Below are 27743 nucleotides of genomic sequence, written 5' to 3' on the forward strand. Positions count from 1 at the left end.
ATGCCTGGCGCGCTGGGCAGCCGCATGGCCATGACGAGCAGGGGCTCCAAGGTGGGCCACGGGGGGCCGTCCTGGCTCCACCCCGCCCACGTGTGACTTGGGGTGGTCGCTTCGCACCCTCTCTGAGCCAGGTTTCCTGGTCCACGCAGTACGCCGGTCACTGACACCACCGCGCCGGGTGTGAGGCCTGGGGAAGCGGGGGAAGCTGGTGTGGGGCTGGCGGGTCACCAGGAGCTCAGTTGTGCCGGCTGCTGACAGCGAGGGAGGTTGTGATGCTTGCAAGGAAAGACTCACTGTTTTCAAGTGCCTGTGATCAAGAGCCGAGGAGGAATAGCTGTGGACCTGACTCTGCGTAGATAGGTTTGGGGGCTGGGCGGAGAGCCCTGTTCTGGGGAGCTCCGTGGGCCAAGGAAGAGCCGGCCCGCGAGGGACCTGCCCTAGGAGCCTACGTGGGACCGGCCCGTCCTGACCGCTCCTGTCCCCGTCCCGCTCCCACCCCCAGCTGTCTTGTTTGTATGCTCAGTACGTCCTTTTCGCAGACCTGGTGCAAAAGTAAACGCTCAACTCAGGCCCTGTTGGGAGAGAGAGAGGTTCTCAATAAGCAGGGGTCTAAGTTCGTGCGGATTCTGCGGGGCGCTGCCCTCGGGGAAGGGCAGCCAGAGCACATGCCCGGTGGAGCCCTGGGGCGCGAACTCAAGCTTTGTGCTTGTTTGTTTGTTGATTGATGCCCATTTGTGGGTCTGCTTCGAAGAAGGATCGTCAGAGGCTGCTCTTGGCGTTAAAACACACACAAAATGCTTGAAAACAGAAACGCAAAGAGCGACGGAGGGTGGGGGTGCAGGGTGCTGGCCTGGGTGCCGGCGCGGGTGACCCTGGGTGTGCGTTGCTGTCGGATGGGGCGGCACGTGGGGCGCCGGTGCCGCCGTGCCGAGATCCCAGTAGGCACGCGTCAACCCTGAGGCTGGCCGGTCCCTCGGGGCCTGAGCCTCTCGCCTGTGAGGCGGAAGAGCGGTGGGTCGTGGTGCTGGGGGAGGGGGTACGTGACAGCGTGTAGGGCAGGTCTGTGCCGCGGCCCCTCGATGGAGGTTCATGGTTCATACGTTAGCTTGGTGGCTGCTCAGGGCAGACTCGGAAGGGGGAAGGGCTCATCAGCCCTGGGTTCCGAGCCCTTCTGCCTGGAGGGCTCTTAGTGGAGTTGGGCGCCAGCGTTTTCACTGTGAGAACAGCCGACACCGCAGCCTGGTGGGCGTCAGAGCAGCGGCGCCGAGGACATCTCAGATCCGCAGCTGGCAGGGCCCAGCTCTCGGCCGGGGCTGAGGCTGGCCTTGAAGAAGGGCGCGCAGGGCTCAGGGGACAAGAAAATGGGCCGAGGGGCTCCCGTTGTGGCACAGTGGAAGTGAATCCGACTGCTGTCCACGAGGACGCAGGTTCGATCCCTGGCCTGGCTCAGTGGGTTAAGGATCCACTGTTGCCGTGAGCTGTGGTGTAGGCCACAGACCCGGCTCGGATCCCGAGTTGCTGTGGCTGGGGTGTAGGCCCACGGCTGTAGCTCTGAGTCGACCCCTAGCCTGGGACCTCCTTCCTTCCTTTCTCTCTTTCTCTCTTTTTCTTGTCTTTTCAGGGCCGCACCTGCCGCACATGGAGGTTCTCAGGCTAGAGGTCTAATCAGAGAGCTACAGCTGTCGGCCTACAGCACAGCTCACAGCAACGCCGGATCCTTAACCCACTGAGCGAGGCCAGGGGTCGAACCCACGTCCACATGGATGCTAGTCGAGTTTGTTAACCACTGAGCCACGACGGGAACTCCTGGGAAGCTCCTTTAAAAAAAGATGAAGAAAAGAAAACGGGCCGAGGCAGGTGGGGGTGGGGGGGCTGGCAACACCAGCACGGGCCCTCCCTCTGGGCCTCAGGGTCCCCGCATGCTCACCGCAGTGTGGGCCGCGCACTCCGCCGTCCCTCGGTGGTGGCCCTGGACTCAGGTGACGGGTGGGCAGCGTCTTGGCCCCCAGCCGGGTGGCCCCGTGGGGCTGTGGGGGCGGGTGTGGGGCAGGTTCCGGCGGAGGGAAAGGAAGGGCTTTGCTGCCGCCCTGGCCCGCCTCCCGCACAGCAGGGAGTAGGTGCGGAGGGCCCTCTCTGCTCTGCCCGGGGGGTGCCGCGGGCTCCGGCAGGGTGGCTGCGGGGTGCGGCTGGGTCATGGGTGGTGGCGACGACTGTACTGGGGGTGTGGCGGGCTGGGAGGGGACGTGTCCGCTGTGACGAGCGGCCCTGGGCTTGCCTATGGGGCTGCCAGGCCCTGGCCGTCGCCCCTCCTCCTCCCCCAGGCCGGGTGCCTGTTCTCACGCCTTGGAGCCTGCTTGCCAGGCTCCCTGCAGCCCCACCTGGTGCAGCTCCCCGGGACGACGCCACTTGAGCGCACGTGTGTGCTGGCGTGTGGAGGTGCAAGGACGAGGTTGCGCGGCCCAGGCCCGGGCGGGACGGAACGTCTGGGCTGGGGGAGCCTGCGGGCTGGGGCGGGTCTTGCTCCAGTCACCGGTGCCAGCATCACCCCCGACCCAGAAAACCTCAGAGCCCCAAAGCCTGCGTCTTCAGTGGCCAGCAGCCGACTGGGGACCCGCGGGGCTCAGTAGGGACGGAGCGAGGGAACAGGGAGGGGTCACCTGCGTGGCCCGAGCCCGGCGCTCCCACGCGCGCCCCTCGTCCTTCCTCGGAGCCGCTGTGAATGTGCCGTGTGGCTCCGGGCCGGTTCCTCCCTGGGCCTCAGCTTCCAGGCCCCTGCAGCGGATGGCCTTCTTCAGCACGTGTCGGCCCCGAGCGGTGTCATGCCCATCCTCTCTCAGCCTCGGCAGCAGCCCCGGAGGATGACAAGCCGTAGCAACCCCACTGCGCTTGGGGAGACGGAGGCTCAGAGAGGCTGAGCGACTTGCCCAGAGGTCGCCGGCTGGCGCCTCGCGGAGGCAGCATGGAAGGCCCCGCGGGCTCCCATCTGAGCCCGGAGCAGATGCCGGCGGCCGCGGCCTTGCTGCCTCTTGGAGGGTCTGGGGCGAAACCGCATACGATGCAGGCAGCCCATCGCAGGAGACCTACCGTCCGCCCTTGGCGTGGGCATGTGGGGGTCCCACACAAGGCCCGGGGGCTCTCGGTTTCACGGCTGGAGCGCACCTGTCCCTCCAGGGCAGAGCCCGGCCGCCTCCGCAGTCCTGCTGTCTCCGCTGGTCTCAGAAGTCCCTTGTAGCTCGGCCTCCCTTCTCTCTGGGTCCTGGAGAGGATGGCGGGGGCACCAGAGCGTTTCGGAGGTGGGGGTGGAGGAAGCAGTGACTTCGACTCCAGAGCAGTGGCCACCGCCACCGTGGTGTTTCCCGAAAGTGCGGCGTTGCCATGGCATCTCCATGGCGACCAGAGCATCTCATTATCCCTCGCACCTTGGCAGGGAAAGCTGGGCCCAGGGCTAGGAGAGCCCAGGGGGAGCCCACCTGAAGGCTGGAGGGCTCGGTAGCCGAGGCCCCCTCGAGCTCTCCCCGCGAAGATGCCCCTCGGGGCCATGTCACGGGGCCTGGGTTCAGATGTCAGCTCTGCCACCGACAGTTGTGCGACGTCAGGCCAGAGCCTCCTTTTCCGTAGCTGTGGGTGTGCGGAAGGGCGGCAGCAGTTGTGAGGGTGAGCGAGGTAAAGTGTGTGAGCGCCCTGCCCGTGCCAGGCTCCCGGGAGCGCAGTAAAAACAGCAACGATGGAGGTCCCGTCGTGGCGCAGTGGTGAACGAACCCGACTAGGGACCATGAGGTTGCGGGTTCGATCCCTGGCTTTTGCTCGGTGGGTTAGGGATCCGGCGTTGCCGTGAACGCAGACGCGGCTCGGATCCCGCGTGGCTGTGGCTGTGGCGTGGGCCGGCGGCTACTGCTCCGATTGGACCCCTGGCCTGGGAACCTCCATGTGCCGCGGGAGCGGCCCTAGAAAAGGCAACAAGACACAAAAAAAAAGAAAAAACAGTAATGATAACTATGGTGTTATTTTTATTGTAGGCACACCTGGGCTTCGGGGACGAACGAAGTCACTCGTCTGGAGCCTCGGTTGCCTAATCTGTAAATTGGGACTAATGAGAGCGGCTCAGTCGTACACACCCTGTGAGCTCGCAGGGCCCCGTGCTGGGGAGAGCGCTGGGAGTGTCCCCACTTGGCCCTGTGCTTGGGGCATCAGGCACCTGGGAAGGAGCAAGAGAAGAGAGTGCGTGCATGGAGGGCCTCTGGGTGCAGGTGCCAGGGAGCAGGCAGGGCCTGCCCACACGCAGGTTGGATAAGCCCCGGTCCCCCCCGAGGCCCGCGAGCTCCACATCCTCAGGTGTGCGCAGGGGCTGGGCAGGAAGCCCCGAGAGAGGGAGGGGAGCCGTGGGCGGGTGCCCGCCCGTCTGAGGCCGCTGGTGACCAGCGGGGGTGCTCGTAGCATCACAGGGAAGCACTCTCATAGAAGGTGAGGTTCTGGCTTGTGTGTGGAATCTCCTGATGGTAAGGTGCTGGTAACTGATTGTGAAGTTCCTGCTGTGGCTCAGTGCTAAAGAACCTGACTGGCACCCATGAGGACGCAGGTTTGATCCCTGGCCTGGCTCAGCGGGTGAAGGATCTGGTGTTGGCGGGAGCTGTGGTGTAGTTCACAGACACGGCTCGCATCCCGTGTGGCTGCGGCTGTGGTGTAGGCCGGCAGCAAAAAGATACTGGTAACTAATCTCCAATTGAAGACAAGTGCTGTCGGAATTTGAGCTTTACAAAGAGCCAATTCTTAGGACACCGAGCACACACCCCCCCAGCCGCCAGCAGCTGACGCCGACACCTGCTCCTGCCTCCTGTTTTGGCTTGAGGGTCCCGGTTTGCAGCTTCCACACTGTGGACGTGGGGAGGCCAGGGAGTGAGGGGTGGAGGTGACTTGAGAGAGGTGGTGACGCTGCAAGGGTGCGTAAATGTCCCAAGGGGCCAGGGGAGGCCTTCCAGGCAGGGGAAGCTCATTGCCGAGGCTTAGATACACAACCAAGACTGATGACTGGCTGGGCGAGATGGGAGTTTAGCAAAATGGCTGGCGATGCTGGCAAGGCCTAGGCAGTGGGGAAGTGCTGAGACCTCAGCCCCCAGCTGTCCTTGAAGCCTGGGGGGCTCCAGGGCCATTAGGCCCCCACCCCCCGCATTTCCCAGCCTGGAGCCACAGGGGTGCAGGAGCTCAGGGCGGTGTGGAGGGGCCTCGAGTGGCTGGTGCCGGGCCTTTGAGGGGGTGCCGCGGGGGCCGTGCTGGAGGTCCCCGTGGCCGGTGTGCGGGCGATCAGCCCTGTGCCGGGGGGTCGGGGGCCAGGTGGCCCCCTCTCTTTTCCTGTAGCCTCTCTCAGGCCTGGGCTTTTTTCCTTAAAGAGATCCGAATACATTTTTTTTGGGCTTTCCCAGCACGTTATTTTTTTTCTACTGTACAGCCTGGTGACCCAGTTATACACGTACAGCCTCTTCTCCCCACGTGATGAGGCTGCATCGTAAGTGACTGGACGTAGTTCCCAGTGCCACACAGCAGGCCCGCGTTGCTCATCCATTCCAAAGGCCGGAGCCTGCGTCTCTCAACCCCGGGCTCCCCCCACCCCCCGGCCTGGGCTTCGCATGGCCTTCTCCCCAGCCTCCTGGCCTCTGTCGGGCCTCTGCCCCTCCACCCAGCTCCTGGGCAAGGCCTGGCTTCTGAAAGTGTGGATTTGGGGGGTTCAGTGCAGCTAGAGACGAGAGTGAGCGAGCATGGAGCGTGACCTGCTTTGTGGGCTCGGGTGTCCCCCGTGTTGAGTGCACCCTAGTTCAGCAGCAGGAGCTGCTTGCTTCAGGGGTAATGATTGGGAAACTGGGGCACGGGAAGGTGACACGTGTGGCATGCAGTCACTGCGAGCTGGGGCTGGGTGTGGCTCTCGTCTGCCTGCGTAGCTCTCGGGCTCTGTTAACCGAGGGCTTTCGGTCCCCGGCTGGGCTGGGGGCCTGGGCTCTGGACTCTGGGACTCTTACAACAGCTTCCAGCGTATGTGCACTTTTTTTTTTCTTAATGGGAAAGTGTCAGCTTCTCGCAGGGCCTGTGCCGCCCAGAGTCCTGGCCCTCCGCTGGCTGCCTCATTCGCACACATGCTGAAAGGTTTTTAATGCCGTAGACGGAAGGCCAGTGGCCCGCCCAGGGAAGTGGGGGTTAGTGGCCCAAGTGGGCGGTCGATCCCAGGCATCGGCAGCGACGGGCAGCTTTGGGTGGGAGGCGGGGGGCGTGCCCTGCAGCTGCTGGGCAAGGGGGGGCTGCCCTTATCGATGGGACGTGGGACGCCGGGGCCCCTTGGGAATGAGCAGCACCAGTCTCCCCAGCTCTCCTGGCTCGCCCTGCCGTCGGATAGAATTGCAGGCACCGCTTGGGAAGCTCTGCCGCCCCTCATCGCCAGGCTGCACACTTGCCTCTGTCTTCCTGTTCCTGGTCAACCCTTACCTGGCATTGTGGCCAGGCAGGTACTGTTTCCTCCAAGAAGCCTTCCTGGGCTGTGCCCCCTCTGCCTTCCGGAGGGTTCAGGCCCTCGGTTCTCTCGGATGCCTGCCCTCCCGCTGTGGCACGAGCCCCCTGCGCTGCAGGGCCCTATTTCCTTGGCTGCCGTGGGTCCCCTTGGCGCTGGCACGCGTAGAGACTGAGCTGCAGAACAGCAGAGGTGGGAGAGCCCCGGATGCCACCTGGGCCAGGCCCCGTCTGACAGGCGCGAAGCCCAGCAAGAGGCGGGGGAGTGCCTAGGGCCACACAGCCCGTCGTTGCTGTTGTCCTGTCATTGTGGCGAAGCAGGGGCAGGCCTGACGCCAAGACTCGGCCACGTCTGGCTTCTGAGCACATCTGTTAGAAACATTGGTTTTCTTATATTCGCAAAATTAATAAGTGATTATTGTAGGAAACTCAGGAACCAAAAAAGGAAAATCAGAACTGACGGTTACCACGTTTTGGATTTAGTGACAGTTTTCGGCCCGTGCACACGAGTTTAACAAAAACACGACTGGTGTGCTCGGTAAGTGTCTTCCTCTCAGCGGCCTGCGTGGCGCCTGCACTTCGGGCTCGGTCCGTGTCCCCGCGTCGGCGGCTGCCTGGATTCCTTCCCGGGCCCGCCTGGCTCCGCTGAGACAGCGCCTGTTGTTGGGCTGGCTCTGCAGACGGCGCTGGGCTTCGTGTTCCTGCGGGCGATCCTTTGCACACACGCGCCGCTGCTGCCTCTAGGCCAAGGGCTCAGAAGCACGGGAGGGTCTCTGTGTGCTGTGCCCGCGCCGAATACACCCTGCGGCCTTGGGGCTCCGAAGGGTTTTGACCTTCACCCCCAGCTCCAGCTCGAGGCCCACGTCCCCTCAGCGGCTGTGCCAGCCCAGCCCTCACGCCTTTTACCCTCGTCCCTGTCTCCCATCCCGAGGGAGCTCAGCTGCCCCCCGTGAGCGGCTGCCTCCACTGGGGTTTCGGGGAGACGGAGGGCCGTGGTGGGGGCGCCGCTTGGGCGAGGCCGTTGGGGTCTCTGTGCAGCGGGTGTGGGTGTGAAGTCCTCGTTAACCCTCCAGGGAGACCGGTCTAGGTGGGGCGCCCCGGGCAGGGCACGGGGCTGCGGGGAAGCTGGGACCCAGAGTTCTGGCTGCTTGGGGGACACGGCCCACCGAAGGCGTTGCTTCCTCAAGGCAGGGCCTTCAGCTCCCTGCCGTCCCGGGCTGCTGTGTGTCACTGTGGGCACGTGCCTGCAGGGCGAGGGCCACCTGCTGCCTGAGAGCAGGTGGTGGAGGGTGAGCGAGGCCTGTTGTGCGAGGGCCGAGCGCAGCAGCTGCTCCCGCCCGGCTCCTCAGACGGCTTTCCTCGCCCGTCCCCCGCCCTCCCCCCACCGTGTCCCCCCCCACCCCCCCCGTGGCCCGTGATGCTCGAGAGGGGCCTTGCCGCTCAGCCGAGCCGCACACGCCGCACAGCCGGCTCCCTTCTTCTGCTGGCGGGGCCGCCAGGCCGGTGTCCAGAGAGGGGCGGGGAGCGTCGCGGGGGGTGAGGGGCCCGGTGCGGGGTGGCCTTTGGCTCCAGCTCCCAGGCCTTGCCGTGTTTATTGCTGTCTCGGTCCTTCCAGCTTCTGGAGCTTTCTTGGTTTGGCCTTGGCCTCTGCGAGTCGTAATGAGGAGAAACGACTGTTGTGGACGCCGGACGCGGCGGCCGCCCTGCCTGATTTCCACACAGGGTTGGACTTCGCCCCCCAGCCTCGTGTGAGGCGGAAACTGTTGGCAGCAAGTGGGGAGGCGGAGGCTCCGAGGGGTCGGGGAGCAGGGCCCCGGGACACGCGTCCAGGCGGGGCCGCCGTCGTTGAACTTGGGCCCAGCTGGTTGGTCCCGGGCACCCGCAGCCCCGCAGCCCGCGCAGCCCGCGCACCTCCTTGGCGCCTTCTGACTCTGCTCCTCTCTCCGCAGCCTCGGCCCCCGGGACCCCACCGAGGGAGCGGCATGCGGCGCCCCCGGGCCTGCCCAGCGTCCTTCGGCCGGCTGCCCAGCCCCCCCAGGAGGCCCTGACGCCCTGGGGCGCTTCTGCTGTGCACAGGACCACGTGGGGGTTTGCCATGGTGACATAAGGGGCGCGGAGGGAGGAAGGAGCGCACCCAGCCGCGGACCGCGCCTCTGGCTGGGAGGAAGGGCCAGGGCCCGCGTCCCCCGCTCCCGTGCCCCGACTCTCTGCGAATCTGGTGGACGGCTCGGTGTCTCCTCCCGCGCGGGGCCCTGGGGCGGCCTCGGGGGCCGGGATGCCCGTCCCGGCGCGCCTCCGCAGGCTGTGTCGGCACGTGTCCCCACAGGCTGTGCTCTTCCTGCTGTTCATCTTCTGCCTGTTCAGCGTGTTTGTCTCGGCCTACTACCTGTATGGCTGGAAGCGGGGCCTGGAGCCCTCGGCGGACGCCCCCGAGCCTGACTGCGGGGACCCGCCGCCCGTGGCCCCCAGCCGCCTGCTGCCGCTCAAGCCCATGCAGGCGGCCGCCCCGTCCCGCACGGACCCGTTGGTGCTGGTGTTTGTGGAGAGCCTCTACTCCCAGCTGGGCCAGGAGGTGGTGGCCATCCTGGAGTCCAGCCGCTTCAAGTACCGCACGGAGATCGCCCCCGGCAAGGGCGACATGCCCACGCTCACCGACAAGGGCCGCGGCCGCTTCGCTCTCATCATCTACGAGAACATTCTCAAGTACGTCAACCTGGACGCCTGGAACCGGGAGCTGCTGGACAAGTACTGCGTGGCCTACGGCGTGGGCATCATCGGCTTCTTCAAGGTACGAGGGCACGGGGCGCGCCAGGCCAGCGTGGCTCTCCGCTGCACACTCGCTGGCCGAGCGCCTGCCTTGCCTTACCTGGGAGGTGGCGGGATGGCAGCGCCTGCGCCTGCAGTAGGGACACCTGACTGGGGCGTCGCCCGCCGTGCCCGGGGCCCCGCACATAGCAGGCCCCAGGGCTGGGTGAGGGGAGGAGAACGGACGCCCCGAACCCGTCCTGCCGTCCTCCCAAGGGATGGGGGGGCTCCCTGTTTGCAGACGGGCAAACCAGGGCTCGGGAGGCCTGAGTACGGGTCCGAAGCTGTGCCGCCTGTGAGCGGGAGAGCCCGGCCCGAACCTGGCCGTAGGCGGGGTCAGGGGCTCTCCGCCCTTTCCCTTGGCTGAGGAGGGCTGCGGGGTTTCTTCTCTGGGCTCCGGGGGAGACTCAGCACCTGCTGGGACCCCAGGACTGGCTGAATGTGTCCCACAGAGAAGCTGTCCTCGGGGAGGAGCTGGAGGGGGCTGCAGAGGCCCCGGCCAGGGAGCTCTGGCCTGCGCGATGGGTGCGGGGCGTTTGGTCCTGCATTCGGCAAATACTTCCCCAGTGCTCACCGCGTCCCAGGGCCTTCGCTGGGCACTGGGAACGCAGCGGCGATCGAACGGGGCCGCGTCCCTGCTGTCTCGCAGGTGACGTTTCAGTGCAGTGGGTGGGGTGGGTGACCAGACAGTGAACAAACAAACACTGTGTGGCAGGTGGTGATAAGTACAAAAAAAGAGCAGGGCGGGACACACGGGCGAGGGGTGGGGCCGTTGGTGGTGGTTGGGACGGAGTGGCCGGGGAGGCTGGGAGGGCATGAGAGGCGCCTTCCCGGCGGAAGTGACAGGAAGCGCACGGGTTCTGAGGCCGGCTCTTGCTGGGTGTGACTGCCAAGAGGACAGGCGCTGGGTCAGAAGTGCCCTGTGTCACCGACAGCTGCCCTGTGTCCCCAGGCACTGGCGGCACTGCCGTGCCCTGCCCCCTCCCTCTGCGCTGGCAGGAGCCGGGCCTGCCTCTCACGGCCTGTCCTCGCAGGCGCTAAACGGACGATTACTCTGCCCCTAAAAAGGGTTGTGGGCCGGGATGCTGAAGGCCCTTAGGAGTCCTGCAGGAGAGCAAGCCGGTGAGGTCTGCCCCCCACTGGCCTGGCGACAAAGCCCTGTGTTCCACGGCTCCCCGCCGGGAAGCGCCGGCCTGGTCGATGGCCGAGCGGCGGCATCCGGCTGCTTCACTGGCTCTGTTCCCTTTCCTGCCGCGAACTTCAGGACCTGGATGCAGAGCCCCAGGCCTGAAACGCGCCACAGCGGCTGAGGCTCCCCGAGCGCTCCTCCAGCACTGGGCGCGCCTGTGGGCTTCAGGCGAGTTAACACTGTGTCAGCACTGAGCCCCCGCCAGGCCGGGGCGTCATCCGGATTCCGGGGAGAGGGAAGCGGAGGGCTGGAGCGCCTCTAAGAAGCTCCGAGCTGGGGTTTGAACCCAGGTGTTCTGGCTCCAGAGGCTTTATTCCTGCTACCGTGGAGTGACTCCAGGACCCTGCGATGCCCCAGAGGCCATGCCAGCGCACAGCGCTCCCGCCGTCTCCGGGGACGAGGCGATGGGCTTGCTCGCTGGGCGCGGCGGTGCAGCAGCGCTTGGCTCCCAGCCGGCGCCGGCGCCCTGCTCTGCGGACGGTGTCCGCGAGGCCCGGGAGGGACGGGGTCGTGCTCCGAGTCTCACGGGGCTCCGTGGCCTTTTCCGGGTCTCCAGGCTGCTTTTGGCGCTGTGTCCGACAGGACCCTCCTCGGTTTTGATCGGGTGCCTGGGGCTCGGGGCTCTGGCGGGAGCCATCTGGTGGTCAGGCTGCACCTTCTGCCAGGCCTGCGTGGGGCTGGGTCGTGGGCTTGGGACCCTGGGCCTGGGGACCCTGCCTTCCCAAGCTCCCAGGTCAGGGGAGGGCTGGCAAGTCCAGACTCGGGGTCAGCTCTTCTTGTCACTTAGCGGCACGGCGGCCTTGGGAAGGGTGTTCGCCCCGTCTGTCAAGTGGGCCCGATCACAGCACCTGCCTCGCTGTGCCAGGCGGAGGGTGGGACAGCGGGCAGGGAGCGCTAACCCGTGCCCGCACCCAGAGCCGCCAGTAAATGGCAGCTGGCATGCCTTGTCCTCTCGCCTCGGCAAAGCCAGCTGGTGGTAGCTCTTTATCTCTGTGGCTCTGGCCAGCACGTGGCCCTCAGGTCCCTGAGGGTGGGGGCTCATCTTCCTCCATAGCCCCGTTTTCCCGGCTCTGCATCACAGCTCCAGGGGCCCCGGGGCTGAGCACGTCCTGGCAGAGGCCCTTTAGACTGCACGCTTCCCATGCGCCCGAGCTCACTGCTCTGCAGGCTTTGCCGTGTGACTGTCACAGCTGCCCCGTGAGGTGGCCACTTTATTTTCAGATGAGTAGCTGAGACTCAGAAAGTTCCCTGGCTGTCCGAGTAGACTGACGTGGCTAGTCGGTCAGAGCCAGGGTTCGGCAGCTCTGCTGGTCGCTTCTCACCTGCCCGCCGGTGAGTGTGTCAGAACCAACCGACCCACATGCGCCAGTCCTGAGGCCCAGAGAGGTGGCACCTTGGGGTCCCCTGTGCCAAGGTCGTGCAGCCAGTTGCTGTTGGCTGCCACCTAGTCTGTCCCGGGCACCCCTGTTCCCGGGTCAAGGCCCTTCCTTCCCCTGCCTCGTGACCCCACTGGCAGATCTGGTGTCTCATGCGGGGCCCCAGTGCTGAAAAACAGGAGGGCTGCCCCCCCAAAGCCGAGGCCCGCGATGGGGCTCCGTCGCTGCGATGCCGGGGCTCGTTCTCCATGCCTTGCTCCTTCCAGCGTCATCTCGGTGGGCGGTCAGCGCCCTGGCTTCCTCCCTTCCCCGATGTCTCCAGCCGGACCGCTGGCCGAGCCGCCAGCTCCTGGCAGTCAGCTCAAGGTCGAGGCTTTGAAACGGGATCCCCAGGGGCTGGTGGTCCAGCGTGGCCTCTCAGGCCACAGCAGGGGATGGACAGGGCCTGAAACGTCGCTGGCGCCACACTGCTCTTGTCCTGGGCCGGCTTGGGAGATATGGGGGGCCTGGGACAGGGGCGGGGGGCCTCTCGGGATGGGGTTCTCAACCCCAGAGGCTGGCTCAGGGCCGGGTGGGGAGGTGGCAGGTACTCCTGGTGAGTGGAGAGTCAGATGCAGGCCCCTTAGCTTGGCTGATGAGGGCTGGGCCCTGCAGGGCCTGCCGGGGAACTGGAAAGCAGCCCCTCTGCGTGGAGGTGAGCGCTAAAGACGCCTGGGCTGTGCCCTTGGGCCGTACTCCCCTGGCCAGCTCTCCATGGTGGGCCTGGCACCACCCTGCCCCCCTCCCAACCTCATTTGGTACTTTTGCGCCCCCACCATTGTCCACAGCGGCCAGGTGGATCTTTGGAAAATGCACGTTGAAACCTGTCATTCTCTGTTCACAACCCTTTGATGGAGTCTCTTTGACGGCTTCCCGCTGCCACTTCCAGCCTCCGGGGTCCGGCAGGTCTGGCCCCAGCTGACCTTCCTGCTTCGTCTCCTCCCCTCTCAGTCACTCTGCTGGCTCTCGCTGCCCCTTGGCTGTGCTGAGCCCTCCGCAACCTCAGGGCCTTTGCACTTGGCCCCTCCCTGGGGCTCTTACTCGGTCTTTAAGTCCTGCTTCAGAGTCCCTTTCTCCAGGAAGCCTCCCCGGGCCAGCTGACGGCCCTGCGACCTGCTTTTCCGGAACCGGGACCTCTTCCTGTGTAGCACGTGCCTCCTGGAAGGTTCGGGTCCTTCTGCTGTTCGATTGCGCTCTCTCCCCTGCCCGCCTTGAAGGTTCAGGGGGGCAGGGGCCAGGTCTGTTTTGCTCACTGCATGCCTGGCACTTGACACAGTGCCAGGCACAGGGAACCGCTGCGGATAAACACGTGAAAGCCGTACCGCACAGGCGCCGTGTGCCAGGTATTTGGGGTCGGTCCGTTCCTCTTTCTTCTTAAAATCCGCTGACTCACCAAATGTGTGTTTACTCCACTGCCAACCCTGTGCTGGCGCCAGGGATCCGAGGTAGAAATGACACAGTCCTTGTCCTTGAGAAGGTGAAGACTGGTCGCGGGGACCCTGCACAGTCAGGGCAGCAGTCAGGGTGGCGGGAAGTGCGGCAGCGCGCCTTGGATGTGGTCCCAGCGAGGCCAGGGAGAGAGGAGGTTCTTTGCATTGGGTTTTATTTTATTTTATTCATTTTAGGGCCACACTTGTGGCACATGGAGGTTCCCAGGCTAGGAGTCAAATCGGAACTGCAGCTGCTGGCCTACACCACAGCCACAGCAACGCCAGATCTGAGCTGCACCTGCAACCTACACCACAACCAAGGCAACTCAGGATCATTAACCCACTGAGTGAGGCCAGGGATCAGACTCGCAACCTCATGGTTCCTACTTGGATTTGTTTCCGCCGTGCCACTACGGGAACTCCTTTTTCTTTTTTGCATTGCGTTTTGAAGGATGAGCAGGAGTTTGCCAGGCCAGAAAGACCGAAAGGAGCTATGGCACAGGGACAAGGACAAAATTGTACTGTATCTATCCTGGGAGGTGACTGGGAGGGTGAGGGAGGAGGAGCAGGGGCTGAGAAAAGAAAAGGGGCTGCTGTGGGTACTGCTTGCAGGCCCCCAGCTTGCTGGCGGCAGTGGGCACTCGGGAGAAGGAGGCACAGACGGTGGACTGCTGTGGCCGTGGCCTCGGGAGTGCTTCCGGGGCATCTGCTTCTGCACCCCCAGTGGGTGCCTCTTTGCTCTTCTGCACTGGCACCTGCCGGGGTTTCTCCCAGAGGGGGTTGTGTGGCAGAAGCCAGCTGGCAGCCCGGGGTGGCAGAGCCTGGCAGTCCGTGTGTGGGCTCTGGGGTCAGTCGTCCGTCTGTGAGCTGTGGCTCCTTAACCACTGTGCCTCGCGCCTCGGCTGGGAGGTGGGATTTCTCTGGGCCTGCTGAGGGAGCGGTGGGTGACACCCTGGCTGTTGTCAGCACCCTGTTGCCATTCACACGTCAGCCTCCGCTGCCCTCGAGGGCTTTGCCATCCTTGGCCGCGTGGTGCGGCCCAGGGAGCTGGGGCGCGGGAGGGTCGCATGTCTTGCCCCAGGCTGGACAGCCTGGTGGCAGAGCCCGTGCTTTCCGCCGCTAGACTCGCCTGGCCGTGATTTTGGTGGGCCTGGTTTCCTCACGGCTAATGGGGGAGTGGCAGTGACGCCTCCATCGGGGGCCCCTCTGAGGACTGTGGTGCCCCTTCACGGGCGGTGCTCGCGACTGACGCCTGGCTCTGGTGAGCATGTCCTTCGCGCCCGAGGGGGCAGCACTGGCAGCGGGTATGGCGCTGCTGGCGGGCAAGGCACATGCTGGGGGTTCGGTTCTGGTAGCGGGGGCGGCAGGGGAAGGCGGAGCCGGGTTCCCACGGCCTGGTCGGCCCGGGGCCCCGGGACGTGAGGAGCCCGTGGTGCGTGGTGTTCCGCGCCCTCCGCTGCGGTGCCGTGGTCCCCGGGGGTGTGGCTCTGACGGCCCCTCCCCCCCTCTCCCCTCCGTTCGCCCCCTCCCTCTCCCCCCCCCCCACCCCGGCTGTAGGCCAATGAGAACAGCCTGCTGAGCGCACAGCTCAAAGGGTTCCCGCTGTTCCTGCACTCGAACCTGGGCCTGAAGGACTGCAGCATCAACCCCAAGTCCCCGCTGCTCTACGTGACCCGGCCCAGCGAGGTGGACAAGGGCGTGCTGCCGGGCGAGGACTGGACCGTCTTCCAGTGGAACCACTCCACCTACGAGCCCGTGCTGCTGGCCAAGACGCGCTCGGCCGAGTCCATCCCGCACCTGGGCGCGGACGCCGGCCTGCACGCCGCGCTGCACGCCACCGTGGTCCAGGACCTGGGCCTGCACGACGGCATCCAGCGCGTGCTCTTTGGCAACAACCTCAGCTTCTGGCTGCACAAGCTCGTCTTCGTCGACGCCGTGGCCTTCCTCACGGGCAAGCGGCTGGCGCTGCCCCTGGAGCGCTACATCCTGGTGGACATTGACGACATCTTCGTGGGCAAGGAGGGCACACGCATGAAGGCGGAGGACGTGAAGGTACGGCCAGGGGAGCCGGGCGGGCGGGCCGGGCCTCACCTCCTCCCGGCACCTGGCCGCGGCACGTCCCCACCCTTTGGGTTTCATGGTTTGATTGGAAGCGCATGCCGCTGGAGGGCACAGTGACGTGCTGGCTGTAGGGGCGTTCGGCCTCTGGAGCTGGCACTCAAGAGCATCCCGATGGGGGACGGGACGCGAGCCCTGCAGAGTTGGTTACCTACCTTTTAATCCAGACTCTCTTCCTCTTTTTTTTTTGGTTTTAGGGCCGCACCCACGGCACATGGAGGTTCCCAGGCTAGGGGTCCAACCAGAGGTGCAGCTGCCGGCCTGCACCACAGCCACAGCCACGCCAGATCCGAGCTGTGTCTGTGACCTGCACCAGAGCTCGGGGCAACGCCAGATCCCCGGCCCACTGAGTGAGGCCAGGGATCGAACCTGCATCCCCATGGGTACCTGTCAGATTGGTTTCCACTGCGCCGCAGCAGGAACTCCCAGAAATGCGCCTGTCAGTGCCGGAACCTGCAAAACACACGAAAGGAGAATTAGGGCTTAAGTCGTGCACAAGGCTTACTTTACCTGCGGTCTGTGTAGATAGCGGAATGCATGTGTTTAATTCAAAAAATGTTTACCGAACCAGCTGCCCGTAAAAGCCTTTTGCCCATCGTGAAATTTCACCCCCATGTCACTGTTAAAGAGAGGCCTGCGCACGGAGGCCATCAGGCGGCCTTTGAAGTGCGGTTTCCGTCGTCTTGCTCTTGGCTCAGCATCAAACACAAAGGAAGCGATGCGATAGCGCACGTGGGGAGCAGGGGGCACCCGTCACAGGAGATCCAGCACGAACGGAACAGGACGGACGCCTAGAGGCGCTGCTGCCTGCCGGCCCCGGTCCTCGGCCGGGCCGCTGCGCCGGGGCCACGGCAGTGCCGCACCCAGACGTCTCTCTGACGTTAGGAGGAGGCAGAAAATGAGACATGAGGAAAGCCTTCCTCCCGTGGGTGCCGTGTCTCTGTCCCCCGGAAGTCGCTTTCGGGGTTGGCCGTGGGGCCTGGAAGGAAGGCGCTGGGCTGGGTCGGGGCCAAGTCGCCCTCCTGCCGTGGCTGGGCGTGGACGCTGCTTCTCCTTATGCCTCCAGAGGAGCAGGTGCCACCTTCTGTGGAGCAGGAACCATCTAGGGCCTCAAGACCTGGGTTCGAGTCCCAGTCTGACCCTCGTTGGGTGACGTGGGCACGTCCCATCCCCTGTCTGAGCCTCGGTGGTGAAAAGACACGTGGGCGGCTGGGGGCTGGGCCCTTCGGGCTCCCCTGCTCAGACAGAGCAGAGTGGCTTTGATCTGCTCTGCCCATCGGGTGTGCCCCTGAGATTCTACTTCCTCAGGGGCTCTGCTGATGAAAGAGTGTTTTTTGTGTTTGTTTCATTTTTTGTTTTTTTTAGACAAAACACCCAGAGCATATGGAGGTTCCCAGGTCAGGGCTCTCATCGGGAGCCGCAGCTGCCGGCCTGCACCACGGCCACAGCAGTGTGGGATCCGAGCCTTGTCTCTGACCTACACCACAGCTCAGGGCAATGTCGGACCCTTAACCCTCATCCTCACGGATGCTCGACAGATTCGTTTCCTCTGAGCCCCAAGCGGAGCTCCTGGGAGAGTTTTGAGATGACTCCTGTTGAGCCTTTCAGTGCTGCGGCTCCGTGGCACATGCTGCGCACCGCTTCTGGCAAAGTAGACTGCCCTGTTTCTGCGTAGGGCCTTCTTCAGGGGCCCAATCTTGGTGTCCCCGGCTATAACCTAGGTCTTTGCTGCCCATCAGGGTGAGTCCTTGAGACGGGTCGGGGGTCGACCCCCGGAGGAAGTCAGGCTGCCAGGCTCACTGTGTCTCCTGTGACCTCGGACTTGTGCTTCTTGGTTCCCACTTTCCCCGTTTCTAGAATGAGGAGGATGCGAGCACTTGGGAGCCGTTTCCGTAGGAGAGGCCAGCAGATGCCTCTTCCGTGCCCTGCGCCCCGGGCAGGCTGTCGCGCGTGTCACCAGCCAGGTCCCCCGTGCCTTAAGCGTCCTTCTGAGTCAGAGAGCAGAGAGCGGTGTGGTTCGCTCGTCTGGGACGCCAGGCACTGGCTGCGGCCGAGCGTTTCTCTCGGAGACGCGACCGTCTCCTCGTCCACCTGCACGGGGAGCTGGTACACGGACGGGCGCCGGGACAGCTTCGGTTACAGCCGCGGTGGCCCGCGACCGGGCTCCGTGTGCAGCCCTCTCCGTGCGTGGCCTCCGCGGACGCTGAGAGCCGCTCTGTGAGGCGGGTGTTGGTGCTCATTCCCGTTTTGCAGAGGCAGCGCTGAGGCGCAGCGAAGGAAGGTAACCTGCCCAGGGCCGCACAGTGGGGCACGGCTCTCCGTCAGGTGGAGTGTGGCCCTGGCAAGATGCTGGTGGTGACCCCAGGAGGGCCAGGACTTGGTTGGCAGCGTGTTCTGAGCGGGGCTTTTCTGCAGGTTTCCTGCAGCCTGTGCACCATGTCTGGTAGGGATTTGTTTTGAGTCTTGACTGCAGAGGACACCTGTATGTTTGTTTCATGAGGGTCGCTGGGCTGTCACTGACCTGGAAGCAGGGCTGGGCCACACGCGGGATCACCGCGCTGCTGGGCACGCACAGCCTCTTGGGAAAAGCCAGGGTTCTTTGGCATCAGCCTTCCAGCCACCAGTGAGGAGAACCCCCCCCCCCCATTTGACAGATGAAGACACGAGGCCCACAGCGACCACAGGCATGGCCGCGCCACCCTTTTGCATCACTTAGCAAAACAGACGGCTTGACACGCAGGAGCGCCTCCATCCTCCCGAGAGCCCCGAGGGAGCTGCTGCTCTCCCTACCCCCCACCTGCAGAAACTGAGGCCTGGAGGGACGCAAAGGTTTCTCGAGGACGCGGCAGAACCAGGCTGGGGTCTGGGTCTTGTCTGGCGAGGGGCCGGGCGGAGGCGGCGGCCGGAGCCCGGCTTCCTGACGTGGGAACGGTACAGCCGCCGCGTGCCCAGAGCGGCCCTTCCTGGTTCATGCGCCAGCCTGTGTCCTCTCGGCATTTTTAACAGTTTTGAGCAAAGGAGCCCTCGTTTCCTTTTTTGCTGGGTCCTGCGACCCCGAGCTGGTCCTGCAGCAGCCGGGCTCTCGTGGGCCCTCACGGGAGGGGCAGGGGGCGCCCGGCCTCCCCTCACCCCTTCTCCCACCCTGCCTGTCCCAGGCCCTGTTTGAGACGCAGAACGAACTCCGCACACACATCCCAAACTTCACCTTCAACCTGGGCTACTCGGGGAAATTCTTCCATACAGGTAAGCGGGCCCGGCTCTGCCCCACCCCCGTCTCCGGGCCTCAACATCCAGACCCTCGGGCGCCGTGCCGGAGGGTCAGCCCGCGGGACCCTGGGCCCACATCGGGCCGCATGTGACCCCCCAGACAGCTCCCGGGACAGTCACAGCCCCAGCAGTGACGTGACCATGGCTGCCACTCACCCGTCCCCAGCCTTCAGGCGCTGCCGTCCTGAGGGCGGGCGCTTCTCCCTCTTGTCTCCTGCTCGCCCCACCTTTGGATATGATTAGTACTGCTTGTGCTTCAAGCAGGAGTGGGGTGCATCTTGAGAACGTTACAGAGTATGTAGCAGAAAAGGTGGAACTGCCCTGAAGTTGTACCCACCCCGAGTTTGAACGGTTGAGGCCGAAGGCCGAGGGTTGCCTGCCTTCCCCTTGGGGACCTGGCCAAGCTCCCCACATGCCCTCTGGGACGGAGCAGGAGGGAACAGCCCCTGAGCTGTTAAGCTGCACTGAGTGTTCCCTGGAGCTGCCTTGGCCTCGGGCTGCAGTGAGGACAGATTCTAGAAGCCTGGGCAAAACCCAGTCAGGGTGCCGCTTAGCCCCCGAGCCGAGGGAGGGCAGCCCGGGGTCGTCTGTGCGTGTCTCCGTATCCCTGACCCTCACGCGTCGGCGGTGCCTGTGGCGGTCACGCAGGCCGGGCTCACAGGTCGCGTCTGGATGCAAAGAGCATCTACGAGTCAGTCAGTGAAAGATGCGACTGGGTGGAAAAACGGGAGGATCAGAGCAGGCAGGTCTGAGCTGGGGGGAGCCCTCGGGGCCTTGGCCCCCCCCCGGCAGAGTCAGCCGCTGACTCGAGGCCACACCTGAATCCGGGGCCCTGGCCTGGGGCTCTGCTCACGCCGTGGCGGCTCGGGGCTGCGGCCTGCACACCCATCGCGGGCCCGGGGCTGAGCCGCCGGCGCTGGGCCGCAGGCACGGATGCCGAGGACGCGGGGGACGACCTGCTGCTGTCGTACGTGGAGGAGTTCTGGTGGTTCCCCCACATGTGGAGCCACATGCAGCCTCACCTGTTCCACAACCAGTCCGTGCTGGCCGAGCAGATGGCCCTGAACAAGAAGTTCGCTGTCGTGAGTAAGATGCCCTCCGGGGCCGGGCCGGGCAGGCCTGGGGCTGGGGGCGGGCTTGGAACTGCTGGCCTGCGCTGCTGCTCTCGCAGCTCCGTCAGACGGCATCTTACTGACGCTGTGTCACGGACGCCTCCCTGAGACCCCAAGAGGCATGTCTCAGCAGCGTCGTTTCAGGCAGAACCTGGAGCTCGGCGAGGCCGCCACCCACTGATGAGAGATCCGGCCGGGAGTGAGACCCAGGCCTGCTTGTCTCCTGGCCCGAGCTCTCATCTTCCGGCTGGAGCGGGAGCCCCGAGAAGCTGGAGGAGGAGGCGCCCAGCAAGGAGGGAGGAGGCCCGGGTGCTGGCTCAGCCCGCGCGCCCCTGCCGGTCAGAGGCCGAGAGAGGCAGGCGCGGCCCAGCCTTGCTCCTCACTCCCGGTGCGGGTGCGGGTGCCGGTGCCGGAGGAAGTGGAGGCCGGGCCGAGGTTGGCGTCCCGTCCGGCTGGGCCCTCCTCCCCAGGCCCCAGGGGCCTTGCCCAGCCGAGGGCCCAGGCCCAGGGCCTTGCAGTCCAGCCTCGGCTTCCTCTCTCCTGTTGTGCAAAGGGCGAGCTGAGGCCCGAGGGGGCGCCCGGTGCTCACCCTCCCGGCCTCCCTCCCCAGGAGCACGGCATCCCCACAGACATGGGGTACGCGGTGGCGCCCCACCACTCGGGCGTGTACCCCGTGCACGTGCAGCTGTACGAGGCCTGGAAGCAGGTGTGGAGCATCCGCGTGACCAGCACCGAGGAGTACCCCCACCTGAAGCCAGCCCGCCACCGCCGCGGCTTCATCCACGACGGCATCATGGTGAGCGGCTGCCAGCCGGGGCGTGTGCACCCGCCGGCCCGGGGAGCAGGGCTTTGGGAGCTGGCGAGGGGCCTCGGGCCGAGGTGCGCGTCTGCCCCTTTTCTGCCCGCCGGGTGCTGACCTTCGCGGCCTCTGCGGACCTGACGCTCCAGAGGCAGGAGGCGGCGGGTCCCCGTGTGACGTTCGGGGTGGCCACTTGGCGGCGCACCAGGGAGGGGACCAGCGGGGCGCATGGCGGGGGGGGCAGGACAGGAGGAGCTGAACCCCCGCGGCGCCGCAGCCCACCCCCCCAGGAGTGGGCCCCGCTGCCCCGGGGAAGAGCGTGCGGCAGGGAACAAGAACAAGGCCCCGCTTGGGGGTGACGGACGGGAGGGGAGCCGGCGGGGGAGGTCGCAGAGGTGACGGTGGACTGGCCTCCGGACGGACCTCAGCGTTGAGGCTGTGAGGGGAGCTTTTGAACAGAGCGCTGCTGTGACCCGACTCCCACGCCCCAGGGGTTTCCGCGCTTGGGCTGCCGTGAGTGGCAGCGCCTACAGGGACAGGTGGCTGCGGGAGACCAGGGCGGGGCCTGGTCAGACTCTGTCTGGGCTCAGGGGCTGCTGGGGAGCAGGACGCGGGGCCTGGCAGAGGGGCCCCCCGGGGGCGACTCCGGGATGCGGCCGAGCCGCGGGCTCCCAGAGTCCAGATGGGCCCCTTGGGGAGGCCGGACTCGAGCCTCCCTCCCTCTGGCCACTGGCCTCCCGCACCCCAGGCGTCCCCCGACTCTGGGCCTGACACACATGGGCTCCCTGCTCTCTGGGCAAAATGAGCCCGTGGACCCGCGCTGGAGGCGGTTCCGAAGCCGATGGAGGGGTCGCGGAGCTGTGCCCCAGACGGCTGCCCTGGGGACGGCCGGGCCCTCGCGGGACCGGCGGTCCCCCGTGCCTGCCTCTGTTTGCTGGGGATCCGCGGGTTTTGTGGATCCAGGGAGGCCCCACGTAGCAACGCGGCACATTCGCGCCTGGGGACGGCCCAGGCCGCGCAGGCCCCCGGGGGGCGGAGCCGTGGGGGGGCCCAAGGGCCGCCTTTCGGAGGAGGCCCCACGGTGTTCGTCTGAGGAGGGGCCCTCCGGCCGCCACCCTGCCGGGGGAGCCACAGCCCCGTCTCCCCCCAGGTCCTCCCGCGGCAGACCTGCGGCCTCTTCACACACACCATCTTCCACAACGAGTACCCCGGCGGCTCCGGCGAGCTGGACAAGATCATCCATGGGGGCGAGCTCTTCCTCACGGTGCTTCTCAACCCCGTGAGTGCCCTCGGCCCCCCGGGGGGGGGGGGCGGGGGGGCCGGGACGCGGCGGCCCCCCAGCCCTGGCTGGTCTCTGCTCGGCCGCGTGACCTCGGCAGGGAGCCCGAGGGCTCTCCCGTTTCCCTCGTGGAGCCTTCCGGCCCTTCACGGCAGGAGGCCGTGTGTCTGTGCTCGGTCTGGTCCTCGTGTGTGTGTGTGTGCGCCCGTGCGTGTTACATGTGAACCTTCGCGGTGGGAGTGTTAGTGTCCACACGCGAGCCACGGATACGCCCAGAGCAGGGACCCACGCGTGTGGGTGAGGCCCTTAAAGCTGTTCTGAGGCTTCCGGGCCTCTCTTTCCGAATCCCAAGAAGGGAAACGGGCATCACGCTTTGATGATGCCGGTATCATCAAAAGTATCGAGGGCGGGGCTGTTCAGCTCTTCGGGGTAACTGTGTACTCCTCGTCTTCCGCACACCCCCGCACCCTCTTGCCACAGATGCACACGAGCCCCTGCACGACTGCCCAGGGCCAGCTTCCCCATGCGGGGCTGCCATGGTCGGTGTCGCTCAGACGGGGTTCACCAGGCCGTGCCGACCCCAGGGTCACACAGCGAGGTCATTGGTGGCCCCGGCGAGCCTTGGACTGCTCATCGGGCGGCCCCGCGAGCCGAACCAAGACCAGAGGGTCGGCGGCAGGGGCCACGGGGTTGAGGGCGGCTCAGAGCTGACCCCCCCCCCCGCCCCGAGCAGATCAGCATCTTCATGACGCACCTGTCCAACTACGGGAACGACCGCCTGGGCCTGTACACCTTCAAGCACCTGGCGCGCTTCCTGCACTCCTGGACCAACCTGCGCCTGCAGACGCTGCCGCCCGTGCAGCTGGCCCAGAAGTACTTCCAGATCTTCTCCGAGGAGAAGGACCCGCTCTGGCAGGTGGGTGGGGTGGGTGGCCTGGGCGCCTCGTTGCAGGGATGGAAGGCCTGCCCCACACGGCGGGCGCTCCAGGCAGGGGCTCAGGGACGCGGCCCTCGTGCCCTCTGCCTGTCCTGAGTGCAAGCTCAGAGGCAGGCTTGCTCGCCAGCGTAGGCACGCTCGCTCGCTCCCGCACACACGCATTCGCCCAGCCTCCGCGAAGCAGTATCCCGGCGGTGCGGTGACCGCGGCATAAGCGAGTGTGGAAGCAGCCCAGCTGGGCGGACACGCGGCCTTCCTCTGTCCCCTGCTCACTGCAGCGCTGAGCCTGGGGAGGGGGACAGATGGCAGGCTTTGGGGGACGGTTCTTGGGGAAGTTTGCCCCAGGGAGTTGTCGCAAACCGGAAGCAGCAGCTGGAAGTACTGGTCTCATAGTTCAGACCGGGGTCCACCAACTGTGGCTCGTGGGCCCACCTGGCCTGCGGTCTGTTTCGGTGGATAGTTTCATTGGAACATGGCCGTGCTCCTTCTCGTGCGTAGTGCCTGTGGCTGCTCTCAAGCTGCAACAGCACAATTGAAAAGTTACAACGGGGGATCCTGTCGTGGCTCAGTGGAAACGGATCTGACCAGTGTCCCTGAGGACGCGGGTTCGATCCCTGGACTCACTCAGTGGGTTAAGGATCCGGCGTTGCCGTGAGCTGTGGTGTAGGTCGCAGACGTGGCTCAGATCCCGCGCGGCTATGACTGTGGTGTAGGCCGGCAGCTGCAGCTCTGATTCGACCCCTAGCCTGGGAACCTCCGTATGCTGCAGGCGTGGCCCAGGAAAGACAAAAAAGAAAGGAAAGTTAAAATGGACCAGATGGTAGCCCAACCTAAAATACTTACTCAACATGTCAAAAGATTTACTGCACTTTGTAGGAAAAGCCTGTTGACCCCATGCTGAACTTTCACGTTCAGCAGTAGGAGCTCACGAGCTGCTGTGATGCGCCAGCTTCTGTCTGGGAGCGTGAAACTGACCAGAAATGGCCCCTGCCTGCCAGCATCCCCACGTCCCAAGGTGGAGGTGTGACGAGTGCACCTGTCGTTAGGCTTGTCCTTTGGGGCTGTGAGAGCCACGTAGCCCTGTGTGCAGGGGGAGCCGTTCGCTGAGGTCCAGGCCCCCCGACACCACCTTCTGTCGTTTCAGGATCCCTGCGAGGACAAGCGTCACAAAGATATCTGGTCCAAGGAGAAGACATGTGACCGCTTCCCCAAGCTTCTCATCATCGGCCCCCAGAAAACAGGCAGGTCTCTCCCCTCTGGACCAGCCCTCCCCCAGCTGCCTGCTGTCCCAGCCACAGAATTCTGGGGACCACCTTGCCCTGCTCCCACTCCCCAGGCCACCTGCCCTGCCCCCTCTTTCGCAGGAAGTTGGAGCCAAGCTGGGGTGAAGGGGAATTGCCCTTCCGGGTGGACGTGGGTAGAGGGCAGAGGCTGGGCATTGAGTTCTCCTGTCTGTCCTGAACCACAGCCTCAGGGGGCTCTCCCTCTGTCCTCTTGGGAGTCTCGGAGTCAAAGCAGATCAGCCCAGATCGGCGGCTCTGCACGTCTGAGCAGTGCCAGGCAGGCAGACTTGGTTCAGGGCAGTAAGGAGAGCGAGCAGCTCGTCCCGGCTGCCAGGAGGTGCGGAGGGAGAAGTGGCGACAGAATGGCCAGGTCTTGGTGGCTCACGCCCCCGTGGGGCATCGATGGGCCCTCCTCCTGCCTTGCAGACAAAGCATGCACGACTCGGAGCCCCGAGTCTCTTTCCCTGACACACTCAGGAGACGGCCGGTGCCAGTCTGGAACCCTGGTCTCTGTGACCTCAAAACTTATACCCTTAATCACCGAGCAGCTCTGCTGGAAGCTCCCACCGCAGGACGTGAGCTGTGGACGCTCATGGAGGAAGGAAGGCCCTCTCGGGGGGGCAGGCCTGCGCTTCAGGCAGTGGGGGGCGGACGAGCGCAGGGTCCCCACGGAGGAGGCATCCGAGCCGGGCTTCCTGTCCCTTCAGGAATTTCCTATCAGGCTGGAGAGTATGGCCCCCCCCCCCTTTCCCCGAGCTCCCCCCAAGTGCTGGAGAGGCCTGAGGCCCGGAGCCACAGGGAACTGGCAGAAGCCACCTGATTGCTGGATTCTGAGGAGCCAGCCATTGAGTGCGCGTGACTGCTGGGGTACAGTGACGTGACCCCGAGGCCAGGTCCCTGTTCAGTGACGCAGAGCATGCTGTGATGAGCTGGCGACATCTGCAGCGGATGTGGGCTTGGGGGGCCACACGCAGGCCACATCTTCGCCGGCCCTGAGTCACCCTGGGACTCCTTCCCCGGAGGGAGGAAGCTGAACTGAGACGAGGGAGAGCTTTTCCAGTGTCTCCCAGGGAGCAGTGGCGCCAGGACCAACCCCAGGGCTGCAGGGTCCCCGGCGTGTTGGGGGCTGGGCCCGGGTCTCAGCCACCCTCCCTCCCGCAGGCACCACCGCCCTCTACCTGTTCCTGGGCCTGCACCCTGATCTCAGCAGCAACTACCCCAGCTCGGAGACCTTTGAGGAGATCCAGTTTTTCAACGGCCACAACTACCACAAAGGCATCGACTGGTAAGTGGCTTTTCTGTCCACGGCGGGACGGGATGGATGTCGGGAGGCCGCCCGGCGGGAGGGCGGCCACAGCAGGAAGCAGCTGGCGCTTCTGCTCACACGCAGCCCAAGTTCCTGTAACTAGGGGCAGCGCGTGGCGCCCCTTGAGTCAGGCCGTAGGAGCCTTGTCACAGATGGGACCCGGGATGGGGACCCCCTGTGCTCCTTATGTCACGCCTGGGCTCGGAGAGTCCGCACAGGCCCAGAAGCATCCCGGTTCCCAGAGGAGAAGAGACCTGGGGACAGAGCAGGGACTAAGGCTGTGGAGCAGGAGGTGGCTGAAATCACAGCTTCCCGCCAGCACCGTCTCCGGAGGGTCCCTCGGGGGTGGGCGCCGGTGGGGTGGTTTTACACACGGATTTTTCAGGTTGCCTCTCTCTCCTACTTGTTTTTTCTAAACATACATTTGTGTTAGTCTTGTTTACTTTTGTGGCAGTGGTTTACCTGGGTAGAAACAGCACAGGCATTCTGCTGTTTGCATTTTGGTGTTTTTCTCGCATTCATTTGTCTGTCAGTCGTTTGTCTGTCTACCTGCCCACCTGTCTGTGGCCGCCACAGTGCCACAGTCTCTCAGCTAAAGCCCACGGTAGCCAGATGCGTTGTGGAAGGCATCCCCTTCCAGATTCAGAGGCAGCGTGGTAAGACATGGTAGATTTAGCAGCCCCTTTCTCAAGTTCAGGGGCAGCAGCCGTTAGCAAATCCACGAACGTGTCTGTAGGCAAGTGTGTGAATATTTATGCCCAGTAAGGTTCGTAAGTCAGGCTTGCTGCCAAATGACTTGGCTCCAAACTTAGGTAAAGAGCTTCTTCCGGAGAGCTTCCTCCATTTAGGTATAACAAGCAATGAACTGTGGACATACAGGTGCTGTTTTTTGTTGTTTTTGTTTTTTTAATACTTTTTAGGGCCGCACCCTCGGCCTATGGACGTTCCCAGGTTAGAGGTTGAATCAGAGCTACAGCTGCCGGCCTACAGCACAGCCTCAGCCCCAGCCACGCCAGATCTTTAACCCCCGTCCTCACAGAGACTAGTTGGGTTGGTTACCACTGATCTGCACGGGGGGCTCCCAGATGCTACTTTATAAAGAAGAGTTGGAATACGAGAGGGCTACTAGCACTGTCTCGGCCTGGTTTCCAAGATAAATCTTGGAATTTTATATCTGGTGGTGCAGAGGCCTCACAGGCCCCAGGCAATTCTGATAGAGGGGTCCCTGGGACCCCCCCCTGGAGGAACCCTGACCCGGGACGGGTGGCGTCCTGCCCCCTTAACTAGGGTGGGCCTCGTGGGCTTCGGCTCCACGACCCCTGAGGTCATACCTCTGTCTTGCAGGAGTAGTTGCCCCTGGGGGGTCTGAAGTGTTCTTTTCGTTTTCCCAGGGGTCCTCAGCCTACAGGTGGTCTCCAGGGACTGGTGTGACAGCTACTCTGGGCGGCTGTGGCACGTCCATCTGGAAAGCTGGCAGGCTCACCCTGTGAGCCGGGGTGGGGGTGGGTGGCTTCCCGCCTTGTCTCGCGGTCCCACAGGAACGGCTTGGCAAGAGCCCTGGCAGGTGGAGAGCCAGCCTGGCTCTGGGGTCAGCCAGGGGGCCCCTCCCCACGGCGCTGGCGGTCCTGGGTCGGAGGCGGCCCCTCTCGCCCCCCAGTGGCAGTGAGAGTGAGGGCGTCCTGTTCGGGATGGAGCCGCGGCCCTGCCCGGGGCCCACCCCCCCCCCCACACCGCCCGCCCTCCCTCCCTCCCCGGGCTGCAGCTGCCTCCTGACCCCGGGGTCTCCCTGGAGAGGAGTGAATTCACCCAAGGGAGACCGCCTGGCGGCCTCCGCCTGGGACCCTTGCGGGGGCCGGGGGGGCGGTGGTGGTGCCCTCTCGCTTCCCGGACGCCCCAGGGAGCCGCGCCCCCCGGGCTGCGTCCCCGCCGCGCCCAGCCCGTGAGCCGCCCTGGGCTTCCTGCAGGTACATGGACTTCTTCCCCATCCCCTCCAACACCACCTCCGACTTCTACTTTGAGAAGAGCGCCAACTACTTCGACTCGGACGTGGCGCCCCGGCGGGCCGCCGCCCTGCTGCCCAAGGCCAAGGTCCTGACCATCCTCATCAACCCGGCCGACCGAGCCTACTCCTGGTACCAGGTGCGCCGGCCCCGGCCCCCGCGCGGCCCCCGCGGGCCAGACCTCGGCTCGGCGCCGGGAGTGCGGGCGTGGGCGGGGACCGGGGCCCCGTCTGCACTGCGCTTCCAGCCTGGCGGAGGGTTCATGGTCTGCACTGCCGGCCGAGCTGCCTGCTCCCGTTTCCAGCTTTGTCTGG

At 65.1% G+C, this 27743-nt stretch overlaps 1 protein-coding gene across 9 annotated transcripts in view; it reads left to right on the forward strand.

Moving 5' to 3' along the window:
- Positions 1–27743, forward strand: part of NDST1 (N-deacetylase and N-sulfotransferase 1) — a 92214-nt gene that overhangs the window by 47062 nt on the left and 17409 nt on the right. For all 9 annotated transcript variants that reach the window (XM_047779062.1, XM_047779060.1, XM_047779059.1 and 6 more), the window contains 10 exons: positions 8439–9277; positions 14886–15380; positions 18602–18689; positions 19641–19795; positions 20436–20621; positions 21775–21903; positions 22637–22819; positions 23985–24081; positions 25285–25408; positions 27394–27568. In XM_047779062.1, the coding sequence (XP_047635018.1) occupies positions 8765–9277; positions 14886–15380; positions 18602–18689; positions 19641–19795; positions 20436–20621; positions 21775–21903; positions 22637–22819; positions 23985–24081; positions 25285–25408; positions 27394–27568 (2145 nt within the window). In that variant the 5' untranslated portion in view covers positions 8439–8764. The remainder of the gene's footprint in view (positions 1–8438; positions 9278–14885; positions 15381–18601; positions 18690–19640; positions 19796–20435; positions 20622–21774; positions 21904–22636; positions 22820–23984; positions 24082–25284; positions 25409–27393; positions 27569–27743) is intronic.

The sequence above is a fragment of the Phacochoerus africanus genome, chromosome 4 (assembly GCF_016906955.1).
Source record: "Phacochoerus africanus isolate WHEZ1 chromosome 4, ROS_Pafr_v1, whole genome shotgun sequence".
NCBI classification, from domain to species: Eukaryota; Metazoa; Chordata; class Mammalia; order Artiodactyla; family Suidae; genus Phacochoerus; species Phacochoerus africanus.